The sequence below is a fragment of the Chaetodon trifascialis genome, chromosome 9 (genome assembly GCF_039877785.1).
Source record: "Chaetodon trifascialis isolate fChaTrf1 chromosome 9, fChaTrf1.hap1, whole genome shotgun sequence".
Taxonomy (NCBI): domain Eukaryota; kingdom Metazoa; phylum Chordata; class Actinopteri; order Chaetodontiformes; family Chaetodontidae; genus Chaetodon; species Chaetodon trifascialis.
This window is the reverse complement of record NC_092064.1, coordinates 7957189-7975000: the sequence shown is the minus strand read 5'-3', so window position 1 is coordinate 7975000 and position 17812 is coordinate 7957189. Positions and strand designations below refer to the sequence as shown.

At 43.9% G+C, this 17812-nt stretch overlaps 2 protein-coding genes across 2 annotated transcripts in view; one reads left to right on the top strand and one right to left on the bottom strand.

The window, feature by feature from the left end:
- dpf1 (double PHD fingers 1) overlaps window positions 1–4034 on the bottom strand; it is a 42268-nt gene extending 38234 nt beyond the window's left edge. The window contains exon 1 of the mRNA XM_070969949.1: window positions 3922–4034. Coding sequence (XP_070826050.1) covers window positions 3922–4034 — 113 coding nt within the window. The remainder of the gene's footprint in view (window positions 1–3921) is intronic.
- A 1792-nt stretch (window positions 4035–5826) lies between these two features.
- Window positions 5827–15695, top strand: LOC139336073 (zinc finger FYVE domain-containing protein 1). The gene is made up of 12 exons (XM_070969947.1): window positions 5827–6044; window positions 6841–7122; window positions 7395–7617; window positions 7775–7992; window positions 8144–8250; window positions 9252–9360; window positions 9579–9676; window positions 9800–9917; window positions 10351–10521; window positions 10615–10807; window positions 11285–11383; window positions 12041–15695. The coding sequence occupies exons 1-12, from the start codon at window positions 5922–5924 to the stop codon at window positions 12271–12273; spliced, it is 1974 nt and encodes a 657-aa protein (XP_070826048.1). The 5' UTR covers window positions 5827–5921; the 3' UTR covers window positions 12274–15695.
- The last annotated feature ends 2117 nt before the right edge of the window (window positions 15696–17812 follow it).

The window sequence follows — 17812 nt, the reverse complement described above, 5'->3', positions numbered from 1 at the left end:
AGCTAAAAATACTTATCTATGTCTCTCTCTTTCTGTCGGTCTCTCTCTATCCTGTCTTCTCAAAAAAAAAAAAAAAAAAAGACAAAGTAAAACAGACGGAAAGTCTAAATAAGGGGATGATGAAAGGAATAACTCGAAAAAAGAAACACCCTTAAAAACATCAGACCCCAGGCTTACTCCCATACGAATAAAGAAAAAAAAACTGAGAGCAAGAAAGGGAATGAGAGACTGCAACTGTGTGTGTTTCCCATTGTGTGTGCATGTGTGTTTGTGTGCCTCCATCCACACGGGTGATACTGCACAAATGAGCAAGTGAGGGAATGAAAGGGAGAGAATGAAAGAGAAAGAAAGATCTAGAAATGGATGCTCAGGCTGTGGTTTCAACCATCACGTGGGGCTGTTTGCACACAGAGCCGGTTATTACATGGAACTCATTTAGCTCGGCTCAGTCAGGCAGGGCAGAAATAATATTATATAGGCCCTGCCACAACTGCTGCCAATGCCACAGCACACTGTTATCTACATGTCCCCCTCCAACCAGCACAAAGAAATGATATTGCTGAAGTACATACCACACACACTGCCATTCTGACAAATTTGGACACCTACGTCCTAAAGATGATCGTTGTAAAGTCAAACCCCTATTGCTAATTTATTTTATTTGCACTTTGCTTATAGGACATTTCAATTTTTAAGGATTTTATCATCTGCTTCATGAGCAGGGATTATCAGATTGGAATGCAACCAGTCAGAGGTAGAATCATCACATCTTCTTTGAAACCAATGTAACATTCTGTGATGCCACAAAGGGAAAGATTGTATAATTTGGTATGAACAGTGGACTATAAATACTTTCTGACAATAGATAGTCCAAATCTACAGTAAATCCCTCTAAAGGAACTCTTAGGAATAAGCTATCCAACAAGATTTAAGGGGATCTGACAAAATGCATAGAGAATTGCCTTCAGTAATTTTTGCTGAATATTAAAGTGGTGACATGCCTTGATTCACAATGTAAGGAACTGTGGTGGAGAGTGGAGGGTGGGGGGGGGGGGGTTGAGGGTAAGCGACTTGTAGGACTCAGATGGTTTGAGGCCAAAGAAGAAGGAAAATGGAAAAGAGAGGACGAGCGAGACAGAGAGGAAATGGCTGAACAAAAGGGAGATGGCGAGAAAGAGTGATGGATGGAGAAAGTGATGAAGAAGGAGGGAGGGAACGTGGGAGACGGGGCAGCAGGGGTGATAGGAGGACAGCAAGGAAATAAGAGGGAGAGAGATGGAGGAGAGGAGAAGGAGAGAAAGAGAGATTAAACCAGTCTCTAATCCAGCAGAGAGATAGACGTAGAGAGAGCTGGAAAGGAAATGCCCAGTAGATTGAAGCTAGCTGCTCTCCACTGATTTGCCTTCACACACAAATGAACCCTCGACTGTACTTCCACACACACACACACACACACACACACACACACACACACACACACACACACATCACACATCAACGGGCTATCGTGTGGTACTGTACACAGCAAGTCTTGGCTGGGTGATGGGCAACAATTGTAACTGCTTCCCACAGAATTTACATCCACTGAATTAATTATAATTCATTGCTGAGATTCAGCAAAGTTTAAAGACATTTAGGGACACAACAGGCATTGTTTCCGGCGCACAGCCAGCCACCCTATTAGAGCCGACATTGAACCAAATTTTGCTGGTTGTTTGGCCCATTTTACTGGATAGGCCTCTAATTTGTAAGCCTCTAATATCAAGTTTGTTTGTAGACATGCTAATTACCGGGGCTTGTTTAAAGGCTGATCGCAGTGTGGTAACTGGAACGTAGTTAAACCCATACTGCGTAACGATGGCATTTATACAGTTGGTGAGATGTTAAAGGCAGCGTTGATTGCTGTGGCCTTGTGCAATAAATACATTTAACTTTATTATTGCACATAGAGTCAGATGCTGTAGTAAACAGTGTGCCAGCATCCCTGCGGGTCTCAGTCTGGCTGGCAACTTTGCTGATCTGATATTCTACATCTTCTTTTTTCCCTTTTGTCTAACTTTAAGCACTTAAAATCAATGTGAAATGAAAATTGGGCACAAGATCATTAGTTACTGGCCCTGAGCTGCTTTTTTTAATCATATACTTTCTCATTTTACTCTTTCCCTGTCCTTTTCTCTTCCCGCTACCACAACCTCGTCTCTCCCTCTGTCCTGGTACCACATCGGTATATTCCATGCAAATCAGTCGATTTAATCCCCTTGACATGGTGTCAGTGAGGGCCTCTGGGAGCAATCTGGCCACACTTTGGCTCTGCTTGGATGAGCATCCCATAGAGGAGAGGAGAGGAGAGGAGAGGAGAGGAGAGGAGAGGAGAGGAGAGGAGAGGAGAGGAGAGGAGAGGAGAGGAGAGGAGAGGAGAGGAGGCTCTGAGCTCAAAGGTCCCACATTACAGCTTCCATCCAGTCCACCTGTCCATTCCTGTGCCATCATCACATGACCAGATACCATCTTTTTTATAACGTCATTAAACCTTGGAATTATCATTCTTGCATCTCTAGTTTCCTAATATTGAGGTGTGTGCTTTGGGATAAGTCAAATGCAATTGGCCAAAACACTAAAATAGCATCACAGTCAATCAGGGCAGCACACAGTTGCCCAATCATACCATTCCAGTTTCCTCTCTCATGTGAAGTGCTCTTCAAAGCAGGCAGGGCAGTCGTTCGTGGAATTACACGAAATGTCGCCTGTGTCTGCATCTCAGAGAGGCTGACAGACAGACAGAAAGACAGGCAGGCAGTCTATATCCCATTTCCCTGCTCAGGTGAAACCTGTGCAGCATCCGATGTGCGCCCCTGTTTTTGCACACAGGTCTCTGACTTTTCTTTGTTTCAAACTGCATAAGCTGGATCTTTTGTGTGCTCAAACACTCCTCGGTTATATGTTTATATTGTAGCCATTGTGGTGATTTTTCGGCTAGATCTCCGTAAGTACCCGCTGACAGACGCACATCAGCCACCTTTTTGGCCGGGAGCCCAGGCGGGCAGCAGGCGTCTGCATTCCACTGAAAGCAGTCTCAGAAAAACACACACACACACACACACACAATAAAAAAAAAAAAAAAAAAACACCCCCAAAAACCTGCACAAAGCGGATCATTACAGGAGAAACTTCACGGGAAATCCACCCGTTTAAACACCCATTAGTGGAAATAAATGCCCGTTAAGATGCACGTTAAGTGTAAAACGCCAGATTGCAATTCAGATTTTATTATAGGCTTTATTATAGGCGCTGGAGATGAAAGCAAGTCTCGGAGTTGAAGCCGTGCACCAGCGTATTTACCTCAGCCTATATATTTCCGAGAGGTCCGGCAGTAAAGGTAACGCTGCAACCTAAACCCCGAGCAGCGAGCTTCATTCTGCCTACCTGTTTACCCTCTCTCTGTCCAAAAATGTGCACACAGGTACTGTAAAGCCATCTAAGCACCCTGCCTCCCGGCCAGCCTGCCACTCCAGCCTGGCTTTGACCGTGATCTTGGCTGGCTACACTGGCAAGGGACATACCGGGTCACCCAAATCTACCTCCAGCATTCCTCCATATCCCTGCACACACGCTGCTGTTGGCTCAGGGAAATGATTATATGAATTGCATCGGAGCGCACAATAATTCCGCTCATGCCCCCCCAAAAGAAAAAAAAAAAAAAAAAAAAAAGGAAACAGAACCCCCCCTCGTCAGCTTCGAATATAACTTTTCTTTAGGGCTGCTTCGCATCCACTGACATTATCTCTATCTCTGCTCTATGCTTTGCATGTATAGATGTGTTGGTAATCATGCTGGGAAATATCTGGGAATCAGTCTTAAATTGCACTGACTGCATGCACAGATACAAAAAGCGCAAACGCTCAGAAAACGTGTGGTACTTACGATTTGAGGGGGTTCTGTACCGCTGTGGCCATTTTGATATAGTATGATAGGATGCAACACTGCAGAGCCGGGTATTGTACATGTAATGTAGCAGCTATTTCAATTTCATTCATTCTCTGGGGCTGCGGCTGGAGCCAGCAGCCAATGGGAGGCGGGAGCGCTCTGTGACAGCTTTGGGGAAGTGTAGTTTTTTACGCATGTCAACATGAGACATGCCGAGGAGGCGCGCACTACAAGTACCAGCGGGGATAGCGGCTGGAGTGGAGCGCAGTCCCGCCTCGGACCTGTGAGGGCAAAGCCATCCCCCAGTTCCGAATTCATATGTAAAAAAAAAAAAAAAAATCAGTCTACAGTTATGTCAAGATTGGGTTGCAGGACTGTCTGTCAGTGTGAGCGTGCCAGTTTCTCTTATGCATTGTTGCCTTGTGTGGATAATGAGGATGGGCTTGAATCTGCACTGCCAGCCCCAGCACTGCATCACATCACTGAGGTGGCAACTTGATGGATACAATTCACACTGAAGGCTGATTGTGAATGGATTTTAAAGTGAGGATGATATCAAGAAAGCATTTCTGATTAATTGTAAATATGTAGGGACAGCGAGTGGGTACGGATGGGATGGAAATTTAGTGAGGGGTGATCCAGGTGTCACCTGACCTGTGTGCTTACTGTGGGGAACAGCTGGAGAAACAAAAACAATCATACTTTCATATAAGCATGAGTTTTGTTTCTTACAAAGACACAGATAACATATAAAGGTAGTCAACTTTATTCCAGTCATGAAAGGCTGGATAATAGATTAGATTAGTGACATCATTATACATCTATTTTAGGGTAAATTAAGAGACGTTGTGTCTACATAACCTTACATTAGTGGTGGCATGTTGATAGGCCCGTGGTTAATCTTATATTATCTATGCTAGGTAGACGTGCACTGAGCAGCTTTAATTATTCATTAATCAGGGGCGATGGGTTGGGAGTAGGCCTATAATTGATTCTTTCAGACATTTGTCTCTCATGGTTGAGCCCGGAGAAAGGCTGGGACCCTCTCCAATCTCCTCACCCCTTCACCCTTTATTTCTTCCTTCCTTAATTCCTTCTTTAATTCCTTCCCATCTGCTTTCTCTCCCTGCATGCATACTTTCTTACCTGTTTATTGTATCATTTATTTTTACATGCAGGTGAATGCGTTGACAAGTCTAAGGTTCATTTCAACTAGAAGTGTTTGTGTGAACTTTCCCCAACATTAATTTAATCCCTGATACATGTGGGAAGGAAGGAAGGAAGGAAGGAAGGAAGGAAGGAAGGAAGGAAGGAAGGAAGGAAGGAAGGAAGGACTGTTGAAGCAGCAATGCTGGAATTTCTCTCTCCATGTCATGTTAGCAGCAGTGGCGCCGCTCTGAAGCCATCCAGTGACATGTGATATTTATAGATCTGTGCTAACAAATATTTAATGAACATTAGCAAGCACCTCTAACATGGCAGCGCTGCTCCAATAAAACACTCTCTGCCACTGACATGGAAATTTTGATTCCTTGTGTCTCGCCGAGATTGCGAATTAGTCGCTGTTTTAAAATATGCATATTGTTCATCTTAACGAAGTGGAATAAATATATGGACAAGAATTTTGTTTGGTTTTGCATGAATGATCTAAGCTTTAAAAATCTACAACAGAATTCATACAGTGTGTACGGGTGTGTGAGCTCATCTTCTCGTGGACTAATTTTATGCTTTCTTATCCTCAGTTCTCTGAAGTTTGTTGAACGGCAGATCCTGTGTCATTCTGCACTCTGACCACAGGGTGGTGATGATGCACCAGACAAGACGCTGACCAACTGCACGCATCATGCGTCTGACGTCACAGCCGTGTGCTCCCATGCTCCTCCCTCAACGCCCGCCGTACACGCGCTGATGTTGTGATTCACGGATAGACAGGAGGCATGTTGAACTTTCGCTTTGCGTTTCGTCGTGAAAAGTATGTCTTAAGTAATTAAACAACGATGTCCGAAATACTGATGAAAGAAATGGAGAGTATATCGATCAGTCCAGTGAAGGAAGCGTCAGAGGGGCGTCCAGACGGTGTCCCGAGCTTCCTGCTAGTGGACGAACAAGAAAACCTGCAGGTAAAGTTAGCTACGTCAACTGAGCTAACGGTTGCTAGCCTTTAGCTGCTAAGCTAAGGAGGAGGACTACAGTACTCTAATGAAGGCCACCAACTATCTGTCGTCACTAATGCTAACAGCTACAGAGCTGGTAAATGAGGTTGGTTAGCTAAGAAAACACCATGTTGTTATTCTTTTTCACCCCAAAAAAGTTAGCTTGTGACAGATGGCTCTCCTTCCTGCGGTTTGACAATGTAAGGAGAAAATGCTTTTATACATGACGTCCGTCATGTTTAGCCTGTAGATATGTTTTCGCTAACAAGGGCTCATGATACCTGAAGAGAAATATGGCATAAACAATAACCGAGGGAGGCTGAGCAGCAAATGGGTGTCTCACAGGGAAAGTCCCTGGTGAGTCATCCAGCACAGCTGACCCACAGGGAGGCACCCTGTCATTGCGTTATTGTTACAACAGTGCAAAGTGCAGACGATAATGATTATTAACCAGTCCTGTCCTAAGAGAGGTGAAGGCTCAGCAGTACGTTGTTAATGAATGCAGCTGTCATTTCAGATATTATTTTCTGGAACGGGTGAGTATAGCCTCAAAGATACACAGAAAACCCAGTTCGTTACTTTGTAGTGTGCTAAGGCCACTTGTAATCCAAGACTGAATTTTTCATGCAGATTCAATAAAGCATTTCCTTGATTCAATGAAGTCAGCGGGAAAGCTAATTATATCATGTTGAGACAGCTCAGCAATCCATCGTCTGTCCATAAATGGCTCTTCTGCTTGGTGTTCTCCCTCCTCTCCCTCCAGGTCCGCAGTGAGTCTGAGTTTGTGGACCGACTCGGCTGCGGGGAGGTGGCAGGAGTCAAGGTACTCTCCATCTTTGGCAACACCGGCGATGGCAAATCCCACACTCTCAACCACATCCTGTTCGGTGGTAAGACTGTGTTCTACACCTCCAAGTCCCCCAGCTCCTGTACGGTGGGGGTGTGGGCCGCGTATGACCCCAGTCTTAGCCTGGTTGCCCTGGATACTGAGGGCCTGTTGGGGGCTGCAGCCAATCAGAACCAGAGAATGCGACTGCTACTAAAGGTAATTTTAGTGGTCAGCGGTTGTTTTTGTTGGACTTAACGAATAGCTGGAAGTGTAAAACAGTGTATGAGGTATATTGGTCACTCATATGTGAGCTGTGATGTGAATTTTGGAATTTATCAGCTTCTGTCAGTGCATTCTTTTAATTATCCTCATCACCTAGTCCTTGCACAATTACACCTATATTCCATTTCACCATGTGTCTTGTGTAAAGATCACAGATGCTTTCTCTGTCTTAGATTTGTATATATGTCTACTTGCTTCTTTTCCAGATATTGGCAGTGTCTGATATAGTAGTCTATCGTACACGGGCGGAGCGCCTCCACAACGACATGTTCCTGTTCCTGAGCAGTGCCTCAGGGGCCTACCTGAAGCACTTCACCCCAGAGCTAAGGGCCCTCTCCAGTCGCTGTGGTCTGGATGTGCCCCTCTCCTCTCTTGGGCCGGCTGTTATCGTCTTCCAGGAGACAACGCACACTCAGTTGCTTGGTCATGGTAGGAAGAGGAGGAGGAGATGTGATCAGGAAAATACCTCAGATTTTTTCTTTTACTTATTTGTCTTTTCACAGGATGTATTTTTTGGGTTTTAGCCTCTTGTCCCATGATTCCTGCTGTCAGACGAACATTTCTTTGCTCTTCCTTTCCCTTGTAGACTCTAAGGTAGCCGGCCATGCCGACACGCTGCTCCAGAAGCGTTTTCATGACCTGGGCTTGGGGACAGAGGCCTTCAGCTCAGTGCAGTATGTAGGCACCCAGACCATCACACCTCCCACTGACTACAGCAGGCTGCTGGAGGCCGTCAGGCAGCAAGTGAAGAACACTCACACACGCTCTCCCCGCCAGCCTGGGATAGTGTTTCACGCTCTGGAGGTAAGTGGTGGATCATGTCGAATTTTAGAGAAAAAACAGATATGAAGATTTGCTCTTTGGCCAGTGTTAGTGTTGTGGTCTTCGTGCCGACTTTTCACCCCCCCCCCCCACCCACCCACCCTCTTTCGCCTTCCTTTTTCTGTTTCTTTAGGCCCTAAGTGAGCGTTTCTGTGGGGAACTGTCAGACGACAAGATGACTCTGTACTCCTTCTTCCCAGATGAGTACTTCACCTGCTCTGCTACCTGCCTCAGCTGCAAGTAAGTCACTACAAACATTTTTGAGCAGGTATTCAGTCCCCATTAGGTCACTGTTATTCATTATTATTACTGTTAAGATGTTGGTGCCGGCTGCGTCACACCTCTGGTTTTTTTACTGGGCTGCAAATCTGAGAGTTCTCCTGTGCTGGATGCTTTATGAGCGCTCACAACTGTCAACTGTCCATCCCTGTGTTTCTCAAAGAGTGGCCTTAAAGATTTGGAAACAGGTCAGAAGGTCATTTGGACTAATTTTTCAGCCTGGCATCAGTAGTATCTAACGTGCTCCACCCTGTCATGATGAAATCTGTTGCTCATGGTTAAACCTTGGCATTAACAGGTTCAGAGTTTTATCAAACTGTAGATACTGTTTGTGTAGTTTAACGTACATTCCTCCAAGACTTTGACTCACACTGTGGAGACACGGCGGATGTGCTTTTAGGATTTTTTATCCAGCTAATTGAACTTTTTTGTGGAAAATGTCAGAACCAGGTTATCGCACAAAGCAGATCATTTTTATAGCCTTAAATCATGTCTGGTGAGGATCTTGGAAAGGTTTGTCTAAATGCAACTCTTTCCATTCAAAATATTTGACTTTGGAAATATCTCTCTTATTCAGAATCTTGAGACAGCATTTAAAGCATTTATTGCCAGATGGAAACATAAGCAGACACACCAACAGAACTCTTTTAGCTGTCTCTGGCTGATTCACAGAGCTGGAATTTATTTCCTCCAAGTAGAAATCTGTTGTTGTTCTTTTGCATGTTAACTGTCTCCCCAGTGGGACACATAAAACCTGATGTCTTCTCCATATTTCTGGAAAGGAGAAACGGGATTCCCCTAGTCTTTGTGTGTCTTCTTGATGGAAAGCTGAGAGAAGTGACAGTGGGAGACATCACAACACTGGTCGTTCTGCCTTCTGTAAAACCTGCTCCCATCACTGTCACTGACACTGACGTCTGTTGTGTTGGTCTAAAACGTATGGTTTTCTGTCTCGTCTCCAGTATTCGCTGTAAAAACGGAATGAACCATCTAAGAGACAGGGTCCCTCACATGGCAGATGGACTGTGCCAGTATGCACACCAGTACAACAACAAGGTCCTGATCTGTAAGGTAAGACTGACCCCTGACACCAGTGTGCCAGTTTAGGTGAACTGGGGCCCAGTTCAAAATGTGATGTGGTTTATGTGGGTTCAGCTTTTGCACTTGTTATTTCATACTGTGCCTTGTTCCATTGCCCTATTTCTAATTATTGTCTACATGTTGTCTTTCAAACAGTAATTTAACAAACTTTCTGTATTATTTTCTGTGTTCGTGTCTCATGACTCCAGCGATGCTATGAAGGAGGCAGAGAGGTGATTGTTGTGCCCAAGACGTCTGCTTCCAATGACAACCCATGGTTTGGACTGGCCAAGTATGCCTGGTCAGGGTACGTACACACACACACACACACACACACACACACACACACACACACACACACACACACACACACTCACAAACTTATTGTTGCCTTTCATCATCTCATGCTGTCTCCCCACCTTCCTCTCAGCTATGTGTTAGAGTGTGTAAGCTGTGGTGTAATCTACCGCAGCAGACAGTACTGGATGGGAAACCAGGACCCCGAGAGCAGCGTGGTGCGATCTGAGGTCAAGCATGTCTGGGAGGGGGTGAGTACCCCACCCTTCTTCTCTTCCTCCAGTTTCTAGTTTCAGCGCAAAAGAATCAGAAAGTTTTCTGTCCAGGCATCTGATGGATGAGATTACGTGTTGTTAGTTTGCATAACTATTTCTTGAGGCCACAACATGTAGACGCTGTGTACATGTGAGTGTACATGACATCATTAAATGCTGAACCTTTCATTCTAACAAAGTTTCATGTGCAACACGAATAACATCTGCCACGAAGACTGGACTAAAATTGTCACGCTTTGCGTGACGTTTAGTGAGATGCCGCAAGTAATACATTTGAAGCATTTATCTTTGCTTCAGTAGAGGTTAATGTCTCTCATCCCTCTCTCCCTGACTTCACCTGTTGACTGTAAAACTTTGTGCCCCTCCTCTTCAACTGTCTGCATTTTGTCACCCTTCTTTCTTCTCTCAGTCGGACACCTTTCTGTCCACCCACCAGAACGCAGCCCAGAGGGTCCTGGATGGGATGAACTACGTGATCCAGTCAGTGTCGGAGTACAGCACAGGTCCCACCAAAGCTGTCGCAGCCTGGCTCACTGACCAGGTGGCGCCGCCATACTGGAGACCAAACGCAGAGATCACAGTGAGACATTGTCAGACGAATTAGTCCCTCAGTGCCTGCAATAACAATGTCATCATGTCTCTTTCCATAATTGAATCCCCATTTCCCCATCAGGCCTGTCACGGCTGTCAGAAGGTGTTCATGGAGGCGGAGAGGAAGCACCACTGCCGATCATGTGGTGAGGGCTTCTGCCATCCCTGCTCCAGCCACAGGATGCCGGTGCCAGAGAGAGGCTGGGGCAGCGGCCCTGTCAGGGTGTGTAAGGCCTGCTACCGACAGGGAGGGCCAACTGACACTAACAGCCAGGGTGAGACACTTTCAGCCAATTAGTGAACTTCAACCTGACACCTTGTCTTAAATTGCACAGATGTCACTTTAATAAACCAAGAAGTTGTGACCGTTGTTTTTGCATGACATGAATTAATGCTGAACAGGGCTAATGAACACAATGGCCATTCTCTCCTTAAGCTTTTAATTTATTAGCATCTTTTTGCTGCTAATTTGCCATTTCAAAACAAAACTGCACCAGGATTTCAAAATTTCTTGAATTTCTATGGTTATAAAATGTTAAATTCTTTTAGACAGTTGTTAGTCATAAGTCTGAATATTTAAGGGATACAGAATCCAGACTGTGCAGTGGGAAAGCACTGATTATCTGTATGTATATGCTGATTGTATTTGTGATAGCTGCTCACAGGTAAATACTGTTATTGCTGCTTTTGTGTACTGAACATGTGTGTCTTTCTCTGTCTTTCATGCATATACACACACTTCTTTTCTTTAGTGTGTAAGGTGGAGCCTCGTGGTCTGATCGCTCGCAGGGTGACGGAGGTGGCCCAGTCTACACTGGACATGGTCACCACAGCTGTGGACTACCCTCTCTGTGAGTGCAGCTGCATCTTGCCATTATATACTCAGTCAGTGTGCTGCAGCTGGCTGCACATCATCTACGGATCAAACGGTTTTAGACCATTCAGATGTTTGTTGAGCATGATTTTAATGACCAGTTTTACAGAACATAAGTGTGATTTGGCCTGTGGTAGCACCAATGCAATCACATTGTCTTTCAACATGAAACAAATGTTTAATCTGTGAGATAAACGTAAGTTAAAAGTGAACTGTAAGAATGCTGAAGGGAGAAAAAATGACAACCACATTGCAAACAAACCCTGAATTTGTGCTCATAACAATAAATAGTTTCTTCTAAATTCAGGCAAATGAGGTGGATGTACTGAACCACTGGGCCTCTTTCACTTGATGGCTCACCTGCAAGGAATGCAAGGCATTCATATACATCTAAGTGTCTAGAGGCTATCCATCCATCTTGGATATTTAATGTCAGTTTGGAGATTCACACCATAAACATTAATGAAGCTTGGGATCCTGTTAAGTGATTCACTCCAGCCTCAGTACATATATTGTTATGCAGTTTCACAGAATGTTCTGTTCAGATGTAGATATTTATGACTTCATAAAAACCTTATATAATCTCTGATGAGAATCTTGAATAAATACGTACTGTCCCGCCCCCTCCCCTCAGGTTTTGTGAAAGATGTGGCTCGGCCAGACTACTGGGTGCCAGACCAGGACATCACCCAGTGCCACCAGTGCTCCAAAACCTTCACTTCTGCAATGTCCAAGCACCACTGCAGGGCTTGTGGACAGGGTGTGTGCGGCCCCTGCTCCACACACATCAGGCCCGTGCCCTCCCGAGGCTGGGACCACCCGGTCAGAGTGTGTGACAGCTGCCACGCTCGCACCGATAGTCTGTGAGCTTGTTCAACCAGGAGAACTTCTCAAAGTGCACTCGGTCTTCCTCAGATGACCCACAGGAAAACACTGTGAATCCTGGCACTGCTGCTCCGAGAGGACACGGAGGATCGAGCGCACAGCACTGAATGGCAGAACTGGAAGCAGCCTTGGTTTTGCGTGAGAAGACATGATGTTTTGAAGCGTGAAACGGTCCCCAACTGGGCCTGGTGTATCACTGCTGACCTTGGATCAGCATACCATCTCATCTGCCTGCCTTGACCAACTGATTTTGCAGCAGGTATGAGGTAAAACTCACTACAGCCCCACTGCACCAATCGAACTGCTCTGAAAACCAACTGGACAGACGGAAAGCTGGACATAATTTTAACTGACTTGTGGGAATGTTTGAAAATGAAGACGTGAGTCTTAAATCTCATTTTATCAGCAGAGCTTGTACTCTAAACTGCGCTGAAGTGTGGTCTTCCTTATTCATTCATTTGTGTTTGCCCAGCCTGGCAGCACGCGGCCCCGTTCTGAATTTAAACAGGTTGATAAGTTAAAGGGATGCGCTGGGAACAGTGGGAGATTTTAAAGTTTAAGGGATTTTTAGACCTCTCTGTTTCATAGAGTATCGAGCCATTTCAAAGACTGTGCGAGGTGGTTTTACTGTTTATCCTCCTCACACTCTTCCACTGAACCGTCTCTCTCTCTGGAGAGACGGACAGACAGGGAAACACAAAGTAGTTCAGACTTATGGAAAAAACACGAGTGACAGCAGCGTGTGCCTTCAGGGGAATCTTGATTCCTGCTTCTAAAGCCCTTAAGGTTTGCTTTCGGGGAGTCCTCCACTTGCAAGGAGCAATGTGATTATTTGTGCCTAATTACAGAGCTATGTCATTCACAGCCTCTGATCTCAGTTGTATCTACAGTACGGTGAAATGGACAGGAAAAGGAAATATGTAGCACAACACATATAGACATTCCGATGTATGGGAATACCTGCGTACTTATGTAGATTTACCTTTCTGAGGTTATGATAAAACGTCTCTTGAGCCGCCGATGCTTCAGACAGCTCTCTTCATATCGTGAATACACCCTCAGTAGACGGAGTTGTTCTTGTATTTGAAAGGCTCTCAAATCATTTGCAATGTAAAGTGCAGAGTATATACATGTTGGTGGAAAATTACTTCTCTCAAAGGGAGTTTCTCTGCATAGCACACTGGATTCATTAATGCCATTTTTATCTCTAACTAGAAATAATTCAGTCGTAACAATCTAGCAGTTGACAATCTTCATGTTTTTCTTTCAGAAATCACTCGTCCAAATAAAGAAAACAGGAAATCTTGTGTCTCTACAAATGTATTCAGTCACTCTCTGCCTGTCTCTCCCTCCCTCCCTCTCTCTCTCTCTCTCTCTCTCTCTCTCTCTCTCTCTCTCTCTCTCTCTCTCTCTCTCTCTCTCTCTCTCTAATCTTTCCTTAATACCCATTCATGCTTTATTTGCTTGAGTGGGTATTAAACATTGTTGCAAATGTAATTAAATGACAACACAAAGACTATGTGGCAGTGAGGAAGAAGAACATGATGTGAATCAAATAATAATTAACCTACTAAGTAATCAAAAACAGTATCTGGCAGTGAGGCTGAAGGCTGCAGATGTTTACCCAGCAGGACACATACGATCATCATATTTAGAGCAGGAGAGTAAGAAACCTTTAGCTTCTCTGCGTCCTAATCAACAATACCTCTGTTTTGCTTTTATTTTAACAGACTAATATCACGATGTTATTTAGATAATTCTATGCAGCACTGCAATACGTTGTTTTTGTTTAATCCTGTTTCCCCAGTACTCATAAAATTGTTTTTTTTTTTTGGCATAAGTGAATATTTGTTATGAGATTTGTGGCTGCGGGTGGTAAAGATGCCGTTTGTGCTCATTCTCTTGTTTTTATGTAAAAGCCTCATATTGGTAAAGAGTTTTAATGGCTCTTGTTTCCACTTGCAGGAGCAGTAAAGACATTCCTTTCATTTTCATATAATCAGAGACTGAACAGTTATCTCTAAAATGTGCTTGGTGCCATAATGTACAGATATATTTTCTAGATCTGTGCCTTCTCAGTCAGGCTCTGCGTGGCCCCCTAGGTGTCAAACTGCCCAGATGAGCTTATGTTCAAGCCAAGGTGGGTGTAGCTGAGCTTCTGTGAGTGTTTTCTTTCGAGCAGTCAAATGAGCATCTCCTCTTCGTGTATTTATAATCTCCAGTCTGTGAAGTAATGATAGATTTTGCTGCAGTCCTTGTGCCTTTTATTTCTCAGTCCCTTTCAGTGAGTTTAGGTGATGCGGCGGCTCAGACTGCGTCTTTGCGTCATGTCTTTTGTACTGTGTCTCCCTTAGAAGACATATACCACTGGCCTCTAGCCAATTCACTCAATCACCACTGAGGCTACTGTTTACAGTATATCAGGTGACATCTCTCTTACAGCCTCAGTTTCAAGGTTATCTGCAGTCCATGGCTTGTGATATGCTCTGATCACTGAATAACATCCATGAAGCAGAGCTCATTTCTTTCACAAACTAATTATGCAAACCCTCACAGACTCTATGTAAGAACGTGTTGAGCAGCAGACAGTGGAGGGCCAGGAATATCTGTATATAGACTGTAGACTCTTTTTTTATGATCTCACACACATCACAGTAAATAACTTAAATGAAGGGTGTAACATAAGTTTGAATTAAGCATAAAATGATGCTGTTCTGTAAATATAGCCTCCTTTTATTGTTTTCTGGCTTTGAGGTGATCAGCCGTAGATCATTTTCTCCTTTTTATTGGCTCAGTCTGCCACTGCAGGGCAGCCACACTTTAAGTTACTGTGCTGTAAAAGTGGTTTTTGTGTGGGAAACTGTAGCTGTAGAAAGAGAGCGCACATACTGACGCTCAGTAGAAAGGTTGTTCTGGCGTTGGTGTGGACAGGCAGAGGTTTTGACTGAGTGACTCTGGTGCTGCTACAGATAGATTACATGGCCCCATGTGTCTGCACTGTTATTACTGTGTGTGGTCCTCCAAACCACTGTGGAAAAATCCATCATGAAGCACTAGTTTGAACAAGACACGTTTAGTCAGTGAGACAAAACCACCAGTTTCTTCAGTTGTTTGTGCAGACCTCTGTACAAAGTGAGTGTGTGCCCACTGGAACAGGTGGAAACTCACACGATGTTATTGTTATGTGTTCACTGTGTGTCAGAAACCTGAGGAAGGTTTTGTCATGTTGATGTCACAGCTTTCAGTAACGTCGTGACCACCGAGTGAGAAGGTATTAGAAATGTTCATAGCTTTTCTTCAATTCAGTCACATATTCATACGTGTATGCATAATGTATGTGCTGGAGCTGTGTGCTTGGAGCGCTTGTCAATTTTCATAGCAAATCAATAAAATCACATACACAGAGATGTTGGATTCATCGTTTCACGTGATTTGTCGATGTTTTTGTTTGCCTCTGCACCAGTGACAGCCATGGCTGAAGGGGAGACTGTGACCATGTTTCACATTTGATCAGACACTGAGCACATCTTCTGTGCTGCCGGGTTGAAGGTGTGTGTGAAGCATCCACATTTTATAATATGTAGCTTCCCTGCATCAACATCCATATTTAAGCATTGCAGTCCACCACAAGCTCGTTGGTTCTGCTGATATTGATCTTCAGCTGATTGTTGTTGCACCATGTGATGAAGCTCAGTCCTCTCTACTCCTCTCCTGAAGACAGCATGTTTCTCACTGGACATTATTCACTGGAATCACACATGTCAATGCAGTAATAACTTGCATAAAATACATTACGGTAGTAAGATGCATTAAATCAATGCTAACTGTATTTGTATGGCACCTTTCATGCATGGATGCAGTCCAAAGCGCTTCACAGAACAGGATTTAAAACAACAAAAATGACCATAAAAACATTAATCAACAATAACAACTATAAAATCTAAAGAGGTAGGAAGGCATGATTCTCAAAATTATGGGCCAGATATAAAACATAGGTCTTAAAAATGTAGAAATACCAAGGATTACCGTGGGTGTTTGCTGTTCTTACAGCCAGAGGGAGAGTGTTGCGCAGGGCCATCAGAAGAGAGAGCAGCTTCACATTTCTCTTACCATTACAAGGTACAAGGTTGTGTTATTTATCATTCTACAACACAGGGTTGCATAATGAAATGTTAGTGGTAGTCCCTTTTTGCTGCTCACCAAACAAAAATTCTGTAATTGGATGAATGAATAAGAATAATAAAATAATGTGGAAGTTGGAGTTGGAACACTAAATGATTTGCTGATACATGATGATATATGCTAGTTTATGGAAGTCTCACAAAAAGGATGTGCATATTGTGATTTTTTTTCAGATTCTTATCTTATTTTTACAAAATTTTTATAATGTTGTCACTAATGAACTTGTAAGCCCATTCTGATTTTGTCCTTTTTATGTCTCGTTACTCATACTGTAGATGTCCAGTATTGTGGAAACAGTTGTCCATTATGTCATCTTGGTTGAAGTCCTGTTGAGTGTACCAGATTATTACTGATGATGTTGCAGCGTAGTTAGAATTTATTGGAGTTTAGACACAGTATCTGAGATTACGTGTGTCCATGTTGTGATGCCTTGTCTGCACACAGGGGGGCGCCAGATGAGCAGAAATATTGTGGCTGCAGCAAAGTAAATTTTACATTAGACCACCCACTGCTAACTGTCCTGGGTGAGTCCCAGCAGGGGAGTTTACTATAAAGCTGTCCTATTTGGAAGTCAGAAATTACCATCTTCTCTGCCACTAAGTTATTCATGTTTTAATGTGCTCAAACTGCTCTTCATGACCAGAGCTGATATTGCAAAGATGTTACAGAGGAATGTATACACTGGTGTAATCCACAGTGGCTTAGCCCATGAGTCACATGTAAAGGCAGCAGAGGTGATATGATTATATACATGTTGTTGGCAGCGATGATGTCACAAGTCATAAGGCATCCTCACCATCACATACTGAGGGGGGCTTTATATGATTGCGTAAGCATAAATTGTTGTATTAATACAACATAATCACAGCCCAACTCACTGAAGCATGACAATAGAGAAAAGAACATAAATGTTAGAGGATTTACTCATATTATTGATAATCTCTCATCCATGTGATGCCAAACATTGAGTAAGCAAGTGATTGAGCCTGTGATTAAGCACTCTGATGACTTAAATTTGAGGACTTGTCATTTCCATCCCCTTCAGGCTTATTAGGTCTAACGCAGCATACAGGAAAGCCCCCTCTGCTCCCATGATGTAGTAAGCAGAGGATTTACATCACTGTTTGGATGAGTTGAGTAAAGCAAACAATGGGTGAGTGAGACCAGACTGGCTCTGGTCCTCTCTGGCACCCAGCGCTGATGAGTGACAGCTGCTGGCAGGGGGTGGTAGAAGCTGACACTGTGTGTGTGTGTGTGTGTGTGTGTGTGTGTGTGTGTGTGTGTGTGTGTGTGTGTGTGTGTGTGTGTGTGTGTGTGTGTGTGTGTGTGTGTGTGTGTG

Bases quoted from the DNA above. Each gene is read 5' to 3' on its own strand.
- LOC139336073 (XM_070969947.1), top strand. From the start codon at position 5,922: ATGTCCGAAATACTGATGAAAGAAATGGAGAGTATATCGATCAGTCCA. The intron at 10,522-10,614 runs GTGAGACATTGT...TTTCCCCATCAG, and splicing joins GACCAAACGCAGAGATCACA to GCCTGTCACGGCTGTCAGAA. The intron at 10,808-11,284 runs GTGAGACACTTT...TCTTTTCTTTAG, and splicing joins AACTGACACTAACAGCCAGG to TGTGTAAGGTGGAGCCTCGT.